General features: G+C 36.8%; 1 protein-coding gene across 2 annotated transcripts in view; it reads left to right on the top strand.

Annotated features, from left to right (window-relative positions):
* Positions 1-21,114, top strand: part of ATRNL1 (attractin like 1) — a 693,411-nt gene that overhangs the window by 130,552 nt on the left and 541,745 nt on the right. For both annotated transcript variants that reach the window (XM_042457618.1, XM_042457619.1), the window contains exons 9-12: positions 656-839; positions 1,613-1,767; positions 16,216-16,300; positions 17,150-17,358. In XM_042457618.1, coding sequence (XP_042313552.1) covers positions 656-839; positions 1,613-1,767; positions 16,216-16,300; positions 17,150-17,358 — 633 coding nt within the window. The remainder of the gene's footprint in view (positions 1-655; positions 840-1,612; positions 1,768-16,215; positions 16,301-17,149; positions 17,359-21,114) is intronic.

Genomic DNA, 21,114 nt, shown 5'->3' with positions numbered 1-21,114 from the left:
TAAGTCTGCTGCCTCAGATGCATGGAGTGAACCGTTCAGATGCATGGAGTGAACTGCACTTCACTCAGTGCATCTAAGGAAGTAGACTCAATTCTCCATAAACGTATGCAGCAACTTCTTTCTCTGTCTCAGAAGTGCTACAAATTCTCCTTGCATACTAATCCAGACTGGCTATGTCTTTGAAGTGTATGGTTTTACAGATCATAACCAGCACTTTCAATTGTTCCCAAAAATGGACTGGCAGCCAGTGGAGTTGATGCAAAAAGAGATTTGCTTGTTCCTTTTAGCCATCCCCAGATAACAATATTTTGAGAAAAAGCAGAAGATAATAATAATAATAATAATAATAATAATAATAATTAACAATCTGGTTCCATCTCTTTGGAACTGAAGTTTCCAAACATTCTCCAGCCACATGTAGAGCACATTACAGTAATTGAGCTGTGCTGATTAAGGATGATTGTAGTTCAATAACATTTAGAGGGCCAAACATTCCTTTGTCCTTTTATAGGCTAGGTTATGAGTTTTTAACATAATTTTTAAAATTATATTTTTAAAAAAGATTTGCAAAACAGACTCTTACATCGATAAGCAAGAGTGAAACTGCATTTGGCTTCTTTCAATTGTACTTTCCCTGTATCCTTTTTCAAAAAAGGGTCAAATTCTTGGCTTGTGCCAGAAACAAAAGGAGCAATTGTGCAAGGTGGATATGGCCATACCAGTGTCTATGATGGTACAACAAAGTCCATTTATGTTCATGGAGGATACAAAGCATTGCCGGGTAATAAATATGGATTGGTTGATGATCTTTACAGATATGAAGTTAACACAAGGACGTGGTAAGAATATTTTGTATTTTTTAAAAAAAATCTGAAAGTATTTCATGGAATCATATATATTTATACATCTGCCCTAACTGTTAGTCAATTGATATTATAGTAATCACTCTTTTAATGCTATAGCCTAGGAATTTATTCTTTTCTTTCCCAAGTATTATTGCAGGCTAGCAAGTTTTAAGATGACTTGAGCGCAAGTGATATTTCACATGACAGTTCAGGGTGCTGCTATTGGTTGACGAAGAACCCAGTTGTATGCTAGTCTTCTGGAAAAACTAGTCATAAGTAAACTCACTGACAGAAAGTGCATAGTTCCTGGAGCTGGTAGTATCTTGGTTTCCATACATGATTTCAAGGTTGCCAGGTCTGTACTGTTGCTTCTGGGGTAGTATTGGTATCACTGTTTCAGGGTCAACACCCCCCCCCCCCCAATTGTATGATACATTATCAGAGTGTCAAAAACGTCTATTAACTCAACATTTTTTGTTCTTTGGAAGTAGGAGCAAAAGCAAAAACCCGTTAAATTTGCAAGGACTCTAGTAAAACACCCATTATTATCGAGGGTGCTAGTATAACAAAGATAATAATGGAGAATCTGGGGGAAAATGAGTTGAACAGTTACCAGGTTGTTGTAAGGACAAAACTTATTATAATGTAATTGGTTTGTAGGAGTAGTTTTAAAAATGCATTTGCTAGCTAGGTGTACTAATAATATCTCATTAATTGTGGTAGTTTCTGTCTCACACACTCATACCAGTATTTATTTTCCTTTACAGGACAATTTTAAAAGAGAGTGGTTTTGCAAGATATCTCCATTCGGCAGTCTTGATTAGTGGAGCCATGCTAATTTTTGGTGGAAACACTCATAATGATACTTCACTGAGTAATGGGGCGAAGTGCTTTTCTGCTGATTTCCTGGCCTATGACATTGGTAAGCTCTACATGTAAGAGCCTATGTTTGAACTTAGAAACTCTATCCTTAATATGTAATCACTATTAGTGTGCTCATATAGCATCACATTTGAAGTATGATTTTCACCATATAAGCATTATTTTAAAGTTGTACTGTTATATAAAATGATTGTCTATTCTTTTATCATTGTGGTATTGATTTCACAGATATTAGATTTGTCTGTTTTGGAAGACAATACAATTTGTTATTTATTTCAATGTTAAGAACAGTAAAATCTTCTTAACTTTTTTTGGTATAATTATATGAATTATTAAACGTATGGTGTGAACATAAGCAAGTAAGGAAAGTACACTGGCTCCAAGCTTGCCAGATCTGGTAGGTGGACTTGGAGGTCTCTTATTCATAAAGTCACAAAAAGTCAAAGTCTGCTTGATGGTAATTAGCAATGAAAATGCAACATTGGCTGCACCAACAAAACTTCAATGCATATTAAATTCAACACACACACACACACACACACACACACCCCAGTCAAATTGTTGATTCCTTCCACTGATAACTGGGGCTGATTATTTGGTTTTCTTGCTATAGAAGCTCCACTGAATATTCTAGTTTTTTAGTAGCACAATTCATAGTGTTGGTTAGGACGGATAAAAGCTAAATACTTTTTGGGTCTAGGGTGTCCTCAGAAGGTGAAGACTTAAAAAAAATCTGACTGACTTTTTGGAGTTGACTATTTATAATGAAATATCTTTTTTTAAAAATATATTGGTTGTTTCACATCTAGTATGCATCATAGAACAGAACAAAACAAAACAGTACATATTCCACACACAAATCATACAAAAAGAGAAAATTAGACAAATATACAAAGACATATCAACACATCAGTCAGCCCTCCTTGAAAATATTCCAGAAAGCAAATCCTGATTTTCCTGCTTTATGTAAGGGACACCATTTCGCTGCACCATTGTATTTTATGGGACTTGTGTGCATGGATTTTGGTATCCATGGGTGGTCTGGAACCAAACCCCAGTGGATACCAAGAGCCTATTGTACTGATAACTTCCCAAATGTTGGAGTGTCAGCTTTTAAATAAACCTTTCCTAAACAAAACCATAAAAATAATGTATAATTAAGCTATACATTTTTTTTTACTGTCCAGTCTTTTTAGAAAAATACATTCACCATATACTCTTTTCCTGTAAATAGCTAATGTCCAGTTAATTTTCAGCTCTAGAAGTGGTTAAATCATCAATTTTTTTTGCTGTAGATAAGTCTGAAATTTATCTCAGTCTCTAATAAATTTGCTATTAGCATTCCCTTCAAATAGATAAGTTAATTTATCAATTTCTGCAATATCAGCTATTTTTTTCTATCCACTTTCTTCTATGTCAATGGTAGATGTTTCCCATCTAGTGTTTACCCCAAAGTATTCTCACTGCAATTACCATATGCCAACATAACCTATCAATTTTCTTAACACCCCTTGCAAAATTGAATAGGCCAAATAAAAAAAATGGAATCATAGTAATTTTAATTTGGAGAATACCCTGCAATCTTGATCTTATTATACACCTTCCTACATCTCTACCACATGTGGTCTAATGTTCCAGTCTCTTTAGCCCTTTGTTAGCACACATTGTTGGAGTGTTTATAAATCTTGGAAAGTCTGTCCATAGAGAGATGAGAGATGCCACCTATCCATAATTTTCTAAAAAAGCACTTTTACGTCATAACATAATGAAAGGAATTTCTTTCCTTTTTAATGGATATGTTTTAATGGTTTTAATTCTATAGATAGTTTTGTTGCTTTTTAAAAGTAACATTTTTTCCGAGTTTTTACCTATGCAATTGTCCCTCCTAACTCACGGATGTCAGATTCGTGACCTCGATTATGCACAGAGGGGCGACCTCCATTAATTCTAATGATGTGCACGCATGGGGTGTATCTTATTCAAGCCTAGCCCCATTTTCACCAGGGGGTGGGTCCGGAACGGATCCCCCATGCAAACGGAGGGCCAACTGTATATGCGTGTTTGCTGCATTACTTCTGTAAGCCACTTTGATCTTGGCAGAGGGGAGGAACAGAGAAATTACTGCTGCTGCTGCTGCTACTCCTACTCCTACTACTCCTACAACTTTACATATCTCACTTTGCAAGCTAGCAGCTGCACATTTCAATATTTTTTCCTCAGGATTGGCCATTAGGTCTGTCTTTCCTGCATGTTGCATATTTAGGTGCCCAATGTGGAAAGATTTATCCACACAAGAAAGCATATGTGACTATTAACTAGTTCAGTGAGAAACCAGTAAGGTGTAACTTACTGAAACTTGAGTCACAGTGTAAAACTGAGTAGTGGTGCCGCTCTGTCTGACATACCTGTATTCTGGGTTGATAAAATGTGAAAAAAATTAAAGTGCTAGAGCTATATTAGAATATGAAAAGTTACATTAAGTTAAGTGACCATGCCACTGCTAGGATAATCCTTACAGGCATTGTTTTAGTCTGTATGTACATTGTCAACTGACCCAATGAGTTACATAAAGCATTACTCTAATTATTTCTTTTTAATAATATGTAACTCTTTAGTATCTCATTTTCTTTACAAAGGTTTTTTTAAATGATTTGAAATTATGCTTGCACTTATAGATCCAGTTTTAAAGGCATGATTACTTGGGGATTTCTAATGCATGAATGAGCATGTGCCCAGATTTCTTTGAAATTTCGTAAAGTACATCCTACCATTTCAGATATGATGGATTTCTTTCATTTGATGGAGTCTTAAAAAGCAAGACTTCATCTGAATGAGCTGAAGAATTATGATAGTCTGTGACAGGAAGAAAGCATTTTCTTAAATGTCTCTTGTTGTAAACATTTCCAGCTATGTATGTCAATGCTAGTTTTGTAGAATTGGATTCTGGAATGAAAAGAATTTCAATGTATACCAGAGAATTTGTTTTCTTCCAGTTCTTGTGAACATTTGTATCTAAAGCATACTGTTATGCTTGTTAAAAGGAATATATAACCTCCTTTTTGAAACAGCTTATTATAGTGTGGGGTGGGTTTTTTTGCATTTTATCTGGATAATTTGTTTTGCAATTGTATTTTATAGTTTTATATTTTATTGCTTCCTTTCCTCTGTGTGTACTTGTGTATACACACATATTTTTGATTTTAGGCCTTTGCAGGGCCGATTTTTTATTGCTTTATTGTATTGTGCCATGTACATAAATGGTGCTATATAAATTGATGATGATGATGATGATGATAGCTTCGGTGGGTACTGGTTTGTTTCTGGGCACAAATTATATACAGCTTAAGTAAAAACTAACTGCAATATTGTTTCTCCAGTAATCAAACTGCCTGAAACTTTTGATTTACAAGGTTCTCTCAGTCACACCACAGGTCTGTCTGGTGGAAGGACATGAGAGGGCCTTCTGAGAAAATGCTCCCAGGCTGTGGAATTCTTTTCCATGGGAGGCAAAAGTGGCCCCTAGACTCTAGTCTCTTCTTGCTAGCAAGTAAATACCATTTCATTTAAACATTGGTGCTGCTGCTGCTGCTGTTGTTGTGTGCCTTGAAGTTATTTCCAACTTACAATGACCCTAAGGCAAGCCTATCACAGGGTTTTCTGGGGCTGAGAGTGTGTGACTCACCCAAGGTCACCCAGTGGATTTCCATGGCTGAGTTGGGAAACGAACCCTGATCTCCAGAGATGTCGTCGAACACTCAAACCCCTACACAACAGTGGCTCTCGGTTTGATACATTTGTTTTTGTTGTGTGCCCTCAACTCATTTCTGACTTATGGCGACTCTAAGGTGAACTCTTTTCATGAGGTTTTCTTAGCAAGATTTGTTTGGAGAAGGTTTGGCACTGCCTTCTTCTGAGGCTGAGAGAGTTTGACTTGCCCAGGTTCACCCAGTGGGTTTCATGACTGAGCTGGGAATTGAACCCTGATTTCCATAGTCCAGTACTCAAACCGCTACACCACACTGGCTGTACATTTGATAATTAATTGGTTGTGCAGGAGGGTGTTTTTTTAATAAGGGAGTGTGCTGTATTTCTTACCTTTATCGTTGAATTTTTAAATGATTTTATATTTTTAAAGTTAATATGATAGCTTGTTTAACTGTGTGTTAACTTTTTAGATTACCAGTTTTAGCTTCATCTTGTTTTGACCTTGTTGTAAGCTATTTTATGTCCTTTGTCATGAAAAAGATGGGACAATAAATAAATAAATAAATATTATATTGCAGTTGTGCCTTTCCGAGGGTGGCAAGGATCCTATTTTATCAAGCCACTTGTGCAATGAACTATAGCACAAGTGGTTTGGCCATTTTGCCACTTGCACAGCAGGCAACCAGGATAGGATTGGAAGCTGCAGTTTTTGAATGGAAGTTACATACACAACACAATAACAACCAGTAGTGATCTCCAGTCCTGTATTGTCAGGGCTTTCCACTTCACCACTTTTCAAATGGATCTCAGACCATGTAAGCCTTGCACTCTGTTCCACTGAGTTGTTGACAGTGTAAATTATCAATATTTCAAGTCAATTTAAATTTGATTATCATTTTAATACACAGAGGTTTTTTTTACTAATTTGATTTGGAAAGGACTGTCAGATTGCTCAGAGACTGTAATTTTTATGTGTAATACAGAATTAATGTGTATAGGCCCCACGAGTCCCTTTAATGGATTACCTCTGATGGTTATATTTTCTTGTCACATACTATAGAAATGATAATCAACAGTGTATGCAGTGGGACATTTGGAAATGTAATGCTACACATTTTGCATAGCTTATCTGTAGTTTTCAAACATAAAAAATTACAATATGCTTTATTTCTAAAGCTGTACTGTGACGTTATTTCTGCCCCAAGTTAATTAAAGCACTTAACATATTATCAACCATTTTTACCATGTCATTTTCCATGCATTATTAATCTGATATAATACAAACAGAACAGATGTATTATTGTTCTTATTTTGCAGTTTGTATAAAGATTAATTAGATATCAGTTTAATATTAACTATTCCCACAGATAGATTAAAATTGCATTCCTGCTGTGTGATTCAGACTTAAGTATGCTTGCTAAGGCCTAAATCCAGCTATCACTCCCCAGTACAGTAGACAATGGGAACTTGGGACAATGGGATAAAATACATATACTCAGTTGGATTTCAGCCTAACATTGGATTTCAGCTTTACAACAGAAAAGGACATTTCTTTTAAAAATAGAAAGAGAACACACACCACAAAATTGGAAGACTTCCAGCAGTTGTAACAGTTTGTTTATTCAGACCCAGAATGCATTTTTCATAATTCAGGAATATAGATGCAGGATTTTCTTCATCTTTGTCAGCTATTTTATACAGTATAATATATTCCAATAACTTGTATTTCATGAATTCCAAAGTTTGTAAATAGTTTTAGTAAATACCCTTCCCCACATATTCACAATTTCTGGATGTTAAATATGTTTTTTTACATCTTATTGTAAAGGTATTCTTTTATACATTTCGATAACTGCCTTGGGCCTGTTGCAGATAGGAAAAATATTAATGTGCTAAATAAATTAGGGGCAACTTCAAAAGCTATCCAGTACTACCCTTAAATATTGTATTGTAAAAACTGATGCCCTGTTCATTTCATGAGCAGCTGTTGATCATAGCAAATCTGTATAATTCTAATGTTCTACAAGGTCTGATAGATGGGATTTCTCAACTTACAATATTGTTGGATTATATGGTTATGACTGTGATGAAAAATGCTCAAGCAGAATAATTAGAGTTTGAATATGGTCACTGACAGTAGCTTCTTTTTTCATCTTTAGTGATGTTCCCTGCTATTGGGATGATTTACAAGGATAATGCAAGGACTCTTCTGACTTCTTAACATTTTTGTTTCTAAATGCCTCAAATTCTGGAAGTGGCAGGTCACTTTAGGATAGATGAGGTCTCAGTTTTCATATTTGAAACCTTACTTGACTCCTTGGTAAACAACAAACCCCAGAGGTTATTTATATCAATTTTATTTGTTTAGTGTGCTCTGCCCCTTTATGGAAAAAAAGCTACGGTTATGTGTACTTCTGTAACCAGTAGGATCAGCTATTATAGAAATTCAGTTAATGGGGAGAGAGATGCAGACAAAAAAACTCAAAGTTTCAGCTAGCCTGGAAACATATCCTGCAAGACATGTTTAAATTCTTAGAGTTGTTCAAGATGAGCTAAGCCTTTCTTAGGTTTAAGTTTAGGGTTATATGCCTAAGGGATTTTCCCTCTTCATGTGAATGGATTTATGGCCTTGCATTATTAGAAAGCACTTTGGTTCAGCACAAGTGGGGTCATACCTATTATTGATAACCCCCTCCAGGGCTCTGGAAGGTTGCAAGGCTTTTTGAAATGGAACAGGATATAATTCAGAGGTCTAGGTAGTGGAAGCAAGTTCTGCTAAAGAAAGACAGCATTTGGTATAACCTTTATGTTCTTGTGGTGCACCAGGCTTCATATGTGATGTAACCAGTTCCATAGTATGATGTTTTCTTCAAGTGACTTGAATTGTGAAATAGTCTCCTTAAAGCATTTTTGACTTGTGTTCTGATCTTGTGGCTCTTTGTAGACTAGACAATATAAAACTTACATTTTCTAATATATTATATTAATATATTATATTGCTACAGCTCTTTTGAATTTGGTTTCTTGTTACTTTAATTATTTTGGAAGCAGCTTTGACGTTTAGAGCAATGTGTTACAAATGTTTCAAAGTTAACCTAAAGCAGTCATAACAGCAAAGGAATACAAGGAAAATGTAAAGGAAAATGTAGGACATTACAAAATAAAAGCTAAAAAACATTTATATAAATATAAATACATTTCATATAGTTTATTTACAACTATATTACATATACTATAATATTTTCTCAGCTGTATTTTTATGATGAACATATCTCCATTAAAATAACTGTTGGCTTGCAATTTACTTATATAACTCTAAGCAAGAGAAATGCTTAAAATTCTACTCTAATAGCAACAAATCTTGACTAAATCTTAATTTAAATTATCCCTTTCATTTGCCCATTGTGCCAAAGTTAAGGAAAAAACCCTTTCAACATTTGCATTGTGTCCTCAATCAGCCCATTGCCTAAAACATTTGCTGTCCCTTTCCCCTCTGAGAAACAAATGTGCCCCAGGCTCTGTGGGCAAGTCTTGTCAACTGTTGCTCCTAATAAAAATAATGTTAGAAGGATCAAGTATATCCTCCTATTTGCTCTGAGGACAGGCTGTCAAGTAGATGCATTTCTCGAAGGGGGACAGCAAATATGGTATTACTCAATGTGCTTCTTAGTCATGCTCAAAATGGACAAGATTTTGGAATTTCTCCTCGACAGAAGGATGAAATGTAGGACAGGTACTGGAAAAGGAGGCTGTCTGTTCACTCTGACCCACAGCTAATACTCTCTTAATTTGTTCTTCATGCCCGAAGGACTAGAAATGTATCTAAAAAACCAAACAAATCAGCAATTCTGCCAAAATAGCTGAATGCCATCCAGTAGCTTTCTACACACTCATGATGAAGATGCAGTGTTTGGGGAAAAGAGGTTATGATGACACTAGAAGTAATCACTTCAGCTATACTGCTGGGGGCTCAATTGTACACCTGAATTTGCTCAGATATTTATAGTAGGCTTACTGAAATTGATATAATTTAGTTTTCCCTTTATGAACAGAACCCATAGTTAAATTGACATTTCACTGCTTACTCCCCAAGGCCTTCTGAATTAAATGTTGGATCCCTGTGGTAGTACCAAAATAGAAATATCAGAAGAGTTTTGAGGTGAAATGTTCCATTACTATGTTTTAAGCAATAGTCAATATAATATTGCCCTAAAAGCAACACAGAGTGTAATTTAATAGGGAAAAATGGAATAGGTGATTCCACATTTATGCAGGATTTTCTGATTATGAACATACTATCTCTCAAAATGTAAAGTAGCAGCTGCATTAGAGTACAAACCATTTATTTGTGAATACTTAAAAGTTGTAGATATAGCTCTGGTGCAACCTGCATTAACAATTAGCTCTTTATAGCTCTATAATTAGAAAAGCAAAATCATGATAGCAGATAGATAGATTTTGATTGCTTTCTGGGGTTGACACAACCTGACTTGTTTGTTTTTGAGAGTGAATGTATTGTTTTATATATAGGCTGTAGTGTTGATGTTATAGTAGTAGTTATAATTTATTGTATGATATTTCAAACAGACCTGGCCTTATGTTTTGCTGAGAAAAGACTCTTTTTATGACCAGAATAAAGAATAAGATATATCTGACATTGAGCAAAGTGGAAAAGAAGTTTCTCATTCTTGTGCCAAACTTAAGTATTTTATTGGTCTTGCCATCTAGAGTCTGGAAGCACAAAACAAACAAACAGATATTTTAAGTCCATGCGGAATAATGGTTCCTGGCTATACTCTGTTTCAGAGGATATGGAAGCAATTTTTATTTTCAGTGAAACTCAGTTATCTAGAGAGTGGTGTGTGCCTCTCATATAGTTCTGTTTTAGTACAGCACTTTTAAAAATAGCATCTATAATTACTTGCATTCCTGAAAAACTTAATGTCCTTAAGGTCACTTTAATCAATAAGGTTGTACTAAACATGCCAACACCTTTGTATTTTCAGTGACTGTATTTAGGATTGGTGTATAACAGACAAATAAATAGACTTTATAAAGTTACACATTTTGCACTAAATGTTGGCATGGTTTGCTTTAGGTAACAATAAACTGAAATAGGTTTCACTGAAGTCAGATTAGATAGCAACCTATGTTAAATGTGTAGCTCCTTTGAAAAAAGCTATATTTGAAGTAAATGAATATGTGCTTTTCAGAAAAGCTTTACTCAGATTTTTTTTAACATTGAACAAAACTATTTTTCTAGCACTGAGCTCTGTTCAGTGTTTAGCAGTTATTGAGAAGGGTAGCAAAGATAAGAAGAAAGGCTATTTGTAACATGTTTCTTTTTCTTTCTATAGTCTATTGAAAAGACCTGCCAGTTTGACAAATAACATGAGCAAGCAGGGAATTATTATATCTGGAGGCTGCACGGATTCCTTATCTTAAACCTGGCTTTTAATAATGATTTTTATGGTTCTTCTTCAGTGCTAAAACCAATCTCTCCCCCCTCAATATGGACAAAGCCCCTGAACTACCCCAACCCCTGCTCAAATGAAAATGAATAGTGTGTATGAATTTTATTTGCAGAAAGTTCTTTCCCCTCAGTCACTGTGTGCATAGATCTTCCTGTGTGCTCTAGTAAGCTGTCTGAGACATTCACTGAATTATAGGATCTTGAAGACACTTGAATTTATAGCATAATTGAAAGATCTTGCTGGGAAGCTGGTGTGATAAAATATGTCTGTCTTGTATAGTTCACATGAAAAAATGTTCCTGAAATAGAAGTTGAATTCATAATTGTTCGTCACTTTTATTTTCCAATAAATAACATCATTTGCTATCTAAATGTCTTATAATCTATACAAGAGAAGTGCATCTGAGACTGATAGGCATTGGAATAGGGGAAATAACATGTTTTTAATATCACCATCTCCTTGCTCCAGTATTTGCAATCACCACCTATTCTGATTGGTGGTGACACTTCTTTGAAGTGTTTCTTTAATCTATTCTTTCAGGAAAGAGCCTTTTTGCCAAACATTCTTGATGCTATTTATTACTGCTTGACTCACCAGCAAGAAGATAGCAGTAAACTGTGAAGCACAATAATCCTGATTGTTTTGGGGTTTTTGCCCCATATGTTGGATCTAGGTATAGCTTTTGAATCAGCCCATTCTAGGTGAAAGATGAATTGATGTTTCTGTAACTGCACTTGTTGACCCTTGAGCCAGGATGATAACATGCTCTTAAGAGAGCAAGGCTGAAAGGGTAAATGTTGTTGCTAACAGTATTATGAATAAATTTGGACTTAGCACATTTTAATTAGCTCAGTTAATTCATTCTGGGATCAACCCTGTTTATATGAAGGTAGCTAGGAATGAGGAGATGGCAGAGACAAAGTATTTCAAATGTTTGCAAATTTATTGGGGGAAACACACATTCTTAAGACAACCTTTTAATCATGCACACACCGAACAACTCAGGAATGAAGGAATTAGTTGTTGAAAGGACAAGAGTCTTTGTAAGGGTGATATTTACCTGACTAGGCTGCTACAACAATGAAATGATGCTTTTGGATTCAAGCTGCATGGAAGTGATGCGGGGGGGGGGAGTAGCAATGGGTCGGAGCTAAGTCAAAATTCAAAGTGGTGTGGAGACACTAGGAATTCTAACCAGCACACTGAACCAGGTCTAGCCCTGAAGCCAAGATTGTTTTACTATCAAAGAAACCCAAATCTACATAGCAAAGATTGACTTGACTCCAGAGATGAGAATTGTTCTTGCTCTTAGCCCTGCCAGAAGATATCTTTAATGTTCCATTTTGAGGTGTGAATTTTTCTGCTGCAACTCCTCAAACCTAGCTACTTTGATCTGTAAATTAGAACTGGCCTACACGATCTGTTCGCTTAGGATCCATGGCAGATTCTGCAGTTCTATTTTAGGACCATACCAGAAAGCCTACACATATCAAAATTTTGGAAGATAACATCATTTCTCATAACAATATCTTCTGGGCAAAGCCAATTTAATATGGGATAGTGAAGCTATTTTGAAGTCAGAATTCTGAAACATTGCCTTCATGGAGGGATCATAGCTGAAGGCCTGTACAAGCAGCCCCAAAGGGTGATGTCCCATACCATGTGGAGTGGCATGTGGCATCATGGTGCCCTGGGGCAAGCGTCGTGGAGCCGGGGCACGCTCTGTGGAGATGCTATGCCTCAACTCTGACCCCCAGCCAGCCCAAAGTACTGGTCTGTACAGGACCTTAGTAAACATGAACATGATCCTTAACATGATCCTTAATATGCAGAAGATCCCAAATTCAGTTCCCAGCATCTCCAGGGCCATGCAAACATGAGACCACAAACAAGAGAGCTTCTTGAATAAAAATAAGTATATTATTTGTGATAATGACAGATGCATTGGAAATCATGATGTAATGTTGATCTGGTTTACTTTGGATCAGTTCTCAAAGAAAACTATGATTTTTCCAATTTCTCTGAGATAGCACAGCAGCATCCTGACTTTAGTTTAGGAAGATTATTCACCGGTGTAAGGGTTATCTGAGACCTATGTTGAAGCCCTTTTGATATCCATCATGGCTATGTGCCAAGAATTTACACATGGTAGGCAACCACCTCTTATATCCTAGACAATTGCACTTCTTAACTACAGGTAATAGGAAAGTACACACAGAGAAACAATTATTATTATTCTTTGGTAGGTGACTTTTTTGGAGAAGAAATTGGGATTCTGGTGGTGTATCATGTTGAATTTATAAGATACAAAATGAAATTGAAGATTTCAGAATAATTTTTCAAATTGCACCTCCACTGCAAACAGAAGTGCAAAAGTCATCTTTCCTTCACTGAATCATTAGAGATAACATTAGTATAGTTTCCCCAAGGCTGGACCTCCTGCTAGGCTAGGAATGGGAACATGCAGCCGTCTGGATATGGTTGATTCTGGCAGCCTTAGCCAGAATAGCTAATAGTGAGGGATCATGGATGTTGCAGTCCAATTGTGCCTGGGGAAATCCCATGATTTCCATTCCTGCACAAGGCAGAGTGAAACTACTGCTTTAGAAAGCTCATTTTAGTGAGCAGCTAATACTCATATCCTATCTGTTTCTTCTAAAGCACCCTGTGCTTAGAGGCAGAGTTAGGTATGACCTGGTTCTCTTGAATTATTATGGAGGACTCTGTTACCCATCTCTAGTGAAAGATTCAATTTCTTATCTTTTACTGCAGGCAACAATAGGTCTTATGTATTAATTGTTGGTACTTCACAAGGCATCTTTTTGTGTATATAAGTGGATAATGGAGTTTATCACACTAGGGGAGATCTCATGGGAAAATGGGAGTTAAACACGATTTCAAGTACATTTGAATTTAAACCAAACTTGCAAATTTGGTTAGTTTATCATACTAGGGGATTGCCGAAGTGAAATAACGCGAAGTTAATCTGAATGCAAAGCAGAGAGAAACAGCAGCCTTTTTAATTTTGGGTTGTTCTGAAAGTAAAAAGCTGCTAGTTTTCTCTGTGTTCAGATTAACTTCGCACTATTTCACACTAACTGTGATGTTGTGTGATAAACCTTGGGCATTTCCGGGCTTTCTTTGCTTTAAATCTCATTTAACTCCCATTTTCCCTGTGGAATCTCACTAATGTGATAAAGCCCTATGTTTTGCTATTTTCTGACTTACATTTCACATTTAGGGTTCAAAATATGCAACATATTTGGCTGCTGTTCCTACTATAACTCCATCATGAAATTTTTCATAAGAATGTGCTTTATGAATGGTATCCATATGAAAGTGCCGTAACTAGTTGGTTTGATTTTATTTTAATCTGTTTTGGTTTACTATTTATTGATGTATTCAGAAGAACTGTTTGATGTACTTAGAAGAGCCTTTTCAGCTGAGGGGGCAGGAGCCTGTAGGCCTGGTACATAAAATATTTGTGAATACTGTTCCCCTTCAACATCTTGAGGTGGGAATTCTTAGAGTGCTAAAGATGGTATCATGTCAGAGACTTACCAGTACCTTTCTATGATTGTTTTGGATAGTTGTCCCAGAGGGCTCAGCATAATTATAGAGGACTATAAGGGGGCATTCCCATTGGAAGGATGACTATTTCTGATTCGTCTTAGCTGCGTGTCAGAAATCGATCCCAAAAGGCCCCTTGTTTCCACTACAAACAAGATTTTTCGTACTCCAGAGTGAGCGTGGGTTTTTTTTGGCATGATTCTTTTTCCCATTTGTGCCGCTTCATATGTCAATCATTTGATGGCAGGAGGAAGGAAGGTAGGGAGGGAGAAAGAAGCCGCCAAGTTGGGAATGGAGGAAGAAGAAGTGAGAGGAGGAAAGGTCCAGGAAGGCCTGCATGTGTCTCTGGTGCTCCCTCCTTCCTGACCCCTTCTTTCTCTCCCTTCCCTTCCCTTTTGCTGCTTCTCCTTACCTGGGAAGGGAATCCTCAGGGAGGGAGCATCTGTGCAGAGCACTCTAGGGTGAGATGATGCTCCTTCACCAAGCTGTCATCAAGCAAAGCCCTCCCACTTCACTCCTGAAACCCAGCCTGTAACTGTTGTTGTTGCTGCTGCTGCGGCTGGAGCCATGGCCGCTGCCACTGTCACGACTTCCCCCTCCTTGTGGGGCTGCCTGCCTATCTGCCTCGGGTGGGTTGGAGAAGTGGAGGACAGAGCAAGGCCAGGGAAGGAAGAAATGGAGGATTGCTGGGGCAAGGCCAGGGAAGGGAGAAATGGAGGGCAATTTTTTTTATTAAATTGAACGCCTATGCTCTTGCTTTAGCAACTAAATGCCTTTGCAAGTAGTTGCAAAAGCATTCAATCAAATATGCGCATAGTTTAATTAAAAAAAAACAAGTACAAAGGCAGCACTGACTCGGGGGGGGGAATTGTGGATCTGTCATAAATTGAGGAGGGATAGTTAACACCTGTCATTTGTCCCTCCTCTCCTGAATGCTGTGATTCCAAATGTTGTTCCCACTTATTTGACTCGCTTAAGGATCAATTCCTGTGAATAGAACAGCAAAAAAAAGCACTATCAAGTCACCTCGGGTTATTTGTGTTTGCCCTGCTTCTTTCCTCCTGGGATCAATCAAATGAGGATCAGAAGCGGTTTCAAATGGGAACAAGAGTCATTTGCCCCGAATCCTGCTTCGGAGTGAACAGCAGTGGGAATGAGCTCTAAGACATTCCTGCATCCCAGTGACTTCAAAGCTGAGAGACAGGTAGTTCAGAATCCCATTCATCTCTTAAGTTATACTTCTGAATGAGGAAACCAAATCTTTTTCAAATATTACCTCTGTCATGATACCACCAGATTACTACCTTGGCAAAAGGTAGATATCACAATCTGTTAACTTCAGGTCCATATCTGCAGTAAGGGGTAATAATGCTAATTTACTTTGTACGATTATTATATATATAATCCCAAAACAGTGTACAGTATATAAAATATTTTGAACACTTGAACGTGCTATGCAAATACTATTATTATTATTATTATTATTATTATTATTATTATTATTATTATTCATAGTTTATGCAAATAAATTTATTTTCTTTTAAATCTTAATAACAGGAAATTGTATTGTTTTATTTTACATTGTTAACCACAGATGAATGACCAATAGTTCTAAAATCTAATTTTCATCAGAATGTGAACAAATTTTGGTCAATCTACTGTTGTCAAAGTTTATAATGTTGGGATTTTTTTTAAAGTTTAATCACAGGAAATTATTTTCTCTTATCTTGTCTTACCAGCTTGTGATGAATGGAAAATTCTTCCTAAACCTAATCTTCATCGGGATGTGAACAGATTTGGTCATTCTGCAATTGTCAGCAATGGGTAAATACATATTTCAAAAAGGTCTCTTTAAAATATTCTCTGTATTTACATCTGTCAATTATTGTTTGTATTTTGTAGGCTACACAGCATTTTCTCATTTTACTCTTGTGCTCTGTATAGTATCCTATGATGGTTTTATATCTAATGAAAAGACTTAGGGTGGGTTTGGGTTAACCTGAAAATGAGTAGCACACACATGAACATTTTTATCCATTTTGTATGGCAGAGTATACTAATTCAAATATTAAAATGATGCATACATAATTGTCAACAGTATGAATTAGGCTTTTTGGGGATAGGGGAGGTCTTTCTTGGGCATTCAATATTTTATGATATATAAAAGCAATGTTAGAAGGCATAGACAGATTTTTCTTTTAGAACATATAAAATAGGGATGGAGAATGTCTGACCTAGGGGGCATGTGTGTTCCTATAACCACAGCATGCATGTCTTTTGACAGATCATTATAGATTATCATTATAGATATAATTCACATGTATTGTTATATTATTATATAGTTTTATTGTTATATGTATTGTTGTTGTACTGTGCAATGACCTTTGGTCAAAAGCAAGCATTCATATCGTATGTTATAAAGCAAAGGTTAATAGTGTTTATATTAGTTGGAAAGCTGAGTGTGTGCTTAACTTTCTCCTACGTAAGCCACTGTGCTTCAGTGTGCATCTGGTTTGGTAGGAGTTGGCTAGGTCAAGCAGTTATGTATATTGTTGTTGGCTACACATATATAGATACATAAATAGATACAGTAAATAAGGGTTATGGTAAATAAGGCTTTGAACAGTATATATCCTTTTTAGAAATGTAATATTACTGCATTTTACTTAATAGGTCCATGTATGTATTTGGAGGCTTTTCAAGTATTTTGTTGAATGACATTCTTGTGTATAAACCTCCCAATTGTGAGGCATTCAGAGATGAAGAGCTTTGTAAAACTGCTGGACCAGGCTTAAGGTGCTTATGGAACAAAAATCACTGCGTTTCATGGGAATCTGGACATGCTAATAACATTCTTAGAGCAAAGTGTCCCAAAAAAACAGGTGAGTATATTCCTTACAACAACAATAATAGGTTACACAATAAACTGGCTGCATGCATAGAGTGGTGGGATTGCTCTACCAAGGTAAGTAAGTGTATTCACCATAAGGTGCAAAAGTGCCTAATTTGCCAAATTGATAGTCTGAGGTTCTGATCTTGCAGAACAGTGTCTATGTATGTGAAAGTTTATGCCATAGAGTTTCTTGCATCTGCTGAATGTATGTACTGGGCAAGGTCAGAAGCCATGATCCCATTTTTCCTATATGTATGAAGCATATGATGCATGTGGCATGTGCTTCAAGAAATGTTTCCATGTCTTTCTTAAAATCAATATCAAGACAATTTAAGTGTCAAAGTAAAATCTGGTTCAAGTGTTGATTACTGTCAATTTCATTCAATTTTTTTTTTTTTAGTTAAAGCAGAAAGGTTTTTCAGGGCAAAAGATGATACATTTTGGATGAGGGAGGGAAACACATTTCTTCAGTTATTGGGAACCTCACAAATAAAAATGAAAGAGATGAGATATGAATGCCGGACTAAAAGGTGAAGTAAAATGAAAGGTCCTTGGAAACAAGAAGAGTAAAGGAAGCATGTAGGAAGGCTATTGTGGCCTTTCTGATAAGACGAGGAGTTTGAAATAGATGTGTCAAGAAATCAGAATGTAATAAAAGATTTCAAATATAGGAGAGCATCTGATGACATGATTGAAACAGGAGGTGGTGCTGGCAGTTGAATTTTGACATAAATTTGGTTTACTGGTAGCTTTTTCCTGCAGCAACCACTTGAGAATATTTTAGTGAGCCTCTTAGTTTCCCTTAGCAGATGATTAAAATGATTGCTTCCATTTCAGCTCAGACAATGCTAGTGATAAACACATTTCTTTATCAGCAATTGATGTGGATTTAAAATTTTTGTTTTCCTTCCCTCCAGTACTCATTTAAACCAAGTTTACTGGGCTCTCTTTTTGTTGTTGATAATCTTTTTGCTGAATATGAACCTATTCCTATAATTGTGTTCTCAGACTAATGGTATATAGCTGTAAAATCATTTTATTTCCATTCTAAATGAAATTCAGATAGATATTTTTCATTAGGAATCTAGCCTGGACTCTTTACCCTTTACTTTCTAAGGTTTCTGTCATGTCTGGTTTCTAAGAATAAAGGCCATTTTGGGCCAGCAGGCTACGTGTTGCCCATTCCTGATATAGAGTTGAAAGTTAACACCAGTATTTGCTTTGTTTATTTTTTGCTTGTCTAGAATTAACTGAACAAGAAGAATAAACTCATTTGAGAACTCTATTTTTACCATTTCTACAACTGTTGTGATATATCAGTGTTTCCTTATATTTAATTACAAATATAACACACTAGTCATGAAACTAAATGTGACCAGGACTGCTTTTCCATGATAACCTCTTTGGGAAACAAAACCATTTAAATTAGTGGGGCTTCTAAGTAAACAGTTTAATACTCTGAATGTGCTGTGCTGTGTTTCTCCACTGTCCTGATGCAAGCCCTGTGGATACTGCCAAGGCTATGTATTGGGTAAGGACTGAGGTTGAGGCAATCAAGAATTGCCTGGCTATAGTTCTGTAGCAACAGGAAAAAAAGTGGGGCCATTCTTCCAGATCTCCAGTGAGTAAACAGCTGCTGGAGGGTTCGGGGTTGGATGTTGTGAGAAGAGCTAGTGAATAGGTCTTTCTACAATATCCAAAAGGAAATAGGCACATGTTTAACATTAATAGCAATAGTAATGGCATGTACATTTCTATACCACATATCAGTGAACTCGGCACTCTGTAAGTAGTTTACAATTTGTAAGCTAATTGCCCCCAACAGGCTGGGTATTTATTTTACTGACCTGGGCTCCATTCCCACTGTCTTATAACGCGGATCAAGAATCGAATTATGGGTGCATCGTTCCCATTTGAACGCACATTTGATCCTCATTGCGCTGATTTCGTTCCCATTGCAATTTGGATCTGATCCCCATGTAATCGATTTTTTCTTGGAAGACCCAAAGCAGTGTTGGATAAACCGGTTTAAAAAGGGTGTACATTTTTAGAGGTTTTTCCTGTGCTTCCTGAGTCTGATTCGGGGCAAATGAATGGGAACGAAAGGGTGTCTGATTTGGGAACTTGGGGATGGGAGGAGCAGTGCTCAAGGGGCTGGCCTGGGGGTGTCACCCGCTTGTTCTCTTTCCTGCATTACCGGCACCATTTTCTCCCATTTGCATAGCCTTTCCCCCAGTGGAATGGGAAGCAGGGTAAGGCGATCGCATGTGTAGACAAATTAACTTTTTTAAAAATTAAGCTTTCGATCACCTAGGCACTCTGTTGGGTGTCCAAACATAGCAAATTGCTACATTGACCTCCAAATACAGTAAACACATTACGCCCTCTTGCAACCTCCCTCCGCTCCACATGCATAGATCGACGTGAGGAGACCCATTGAACACCATTTTTAACTATTATTTTTTCTTTTTTTTACATGCCTGCTTGATTGCCCCCCAGACAGCCCAGGGAGCAATGGGGGAGGCAAAGGAACTTGGGGGAATGGAGGCTCCCTTTTCCCTTTCCCAGAGGGACTCTGGGAAGACACAGGAGAGCCTGGGAGGCAAAGGGATTTGGGGGAATAGAGGCTCCTTCTCCCTTTCTCAGAGGGGAAAAGCACCTAAGCGATTGATTGGCTGTGACGTTGATTGACAGCTGCTTTAAAAAAAGAGGTTCTGGAAGGGCAATGGGAACGGGGAGCTAAAAAGTCCGCTTCAAATTACAACTGAGAAAATTTCAATGGGAACGGGAACATGGATCAAAAAAACCCGAGTCCGTTTGCCCCCTTTCATAATGGGAATGAGGGACCAGATTTGAATACGACTCAGAAAAAAAATCTGACTCAGAATTGCAGCAATATAAGCCGCATTTTTGCCCAGTGGGAATGGGGCCCTATAGAAGGATGGAAGGCTGAGCCAACTTTGGAGCTCTAGGATTGAACTCACCACCTTGTGGCTACAATACCTGCACTTAACCAGTGCACCACCAGTATTTCTTACAATATTTATCAGGAATATGATTCCCAATGTTACTGTTGAAATTGAAAAGCTGTCTGCATTTTTTCAAAATTAAGAATATACTTAGTGATAGAATTCCAAAAAATATGTATATTAGAGCTTTTTAATCTCATCTGTTTGATACTGTGTGGTTAGGCAGGTGGTTAGGCAACTTAATCTGTAGTACACATTTTTTTAGGCCAGGAGATCTGAGGGAGTAATATCCAACACAACCATAGAAAAAGAGATCTCAGTATCCAGAAATATAACCTGGCTCTTCCATTACATTTTGTGATTGAGCTTTGCTTGTACTAGTTTAAGTGACAATGTAGTTTTGAAAATTATCTCAATGTAATGTAATGTCCTTTGGAGCATATTCACCATATTGTGTAGTTTACCATGTTTATCAATATGCTGTATTTTCCAAGCAAGCTAGTAAAATGTTGACTAGACAAGACTGTTTCAATTGGCTAGGCAAGGCTACTGTTAGGTGGGTCTGTTATAGATTGACTAAACAAACCCATGACTCCTTTTCATCCTGGAGAGAGGCAACTAGTGGGGTGCCACAGGATTCTGTCCTGGGACCAACAATATTCAGCATCTTTATAATTTACTTGGATGATGAATTAGTGGCCATGATTATCAAATTTGCAGATGACAAATAATAATAATAATAATAATAATAATAATAATAATAATAATAATAATAA

The sequence above is a fragment of the Sceloporus undulatus genome, chromosome 3 (genome assembly GCF_019175285.1).
Source record: "Sceloporus undulatus isolate JIND9_A2432 ecotype Alabama chromosome 3, SceUnd_v1.1, whole genome shotgun sequence".
NCBI lineage: Eukaryota > Metazoa > Chordata > Lepidosauria > Squamata > Phrynosomatidae > Sceloporus > Sceloporus undulatus.
This window is presented reverse-complemented; position numbering and strand designations above follow the sequence as displayed.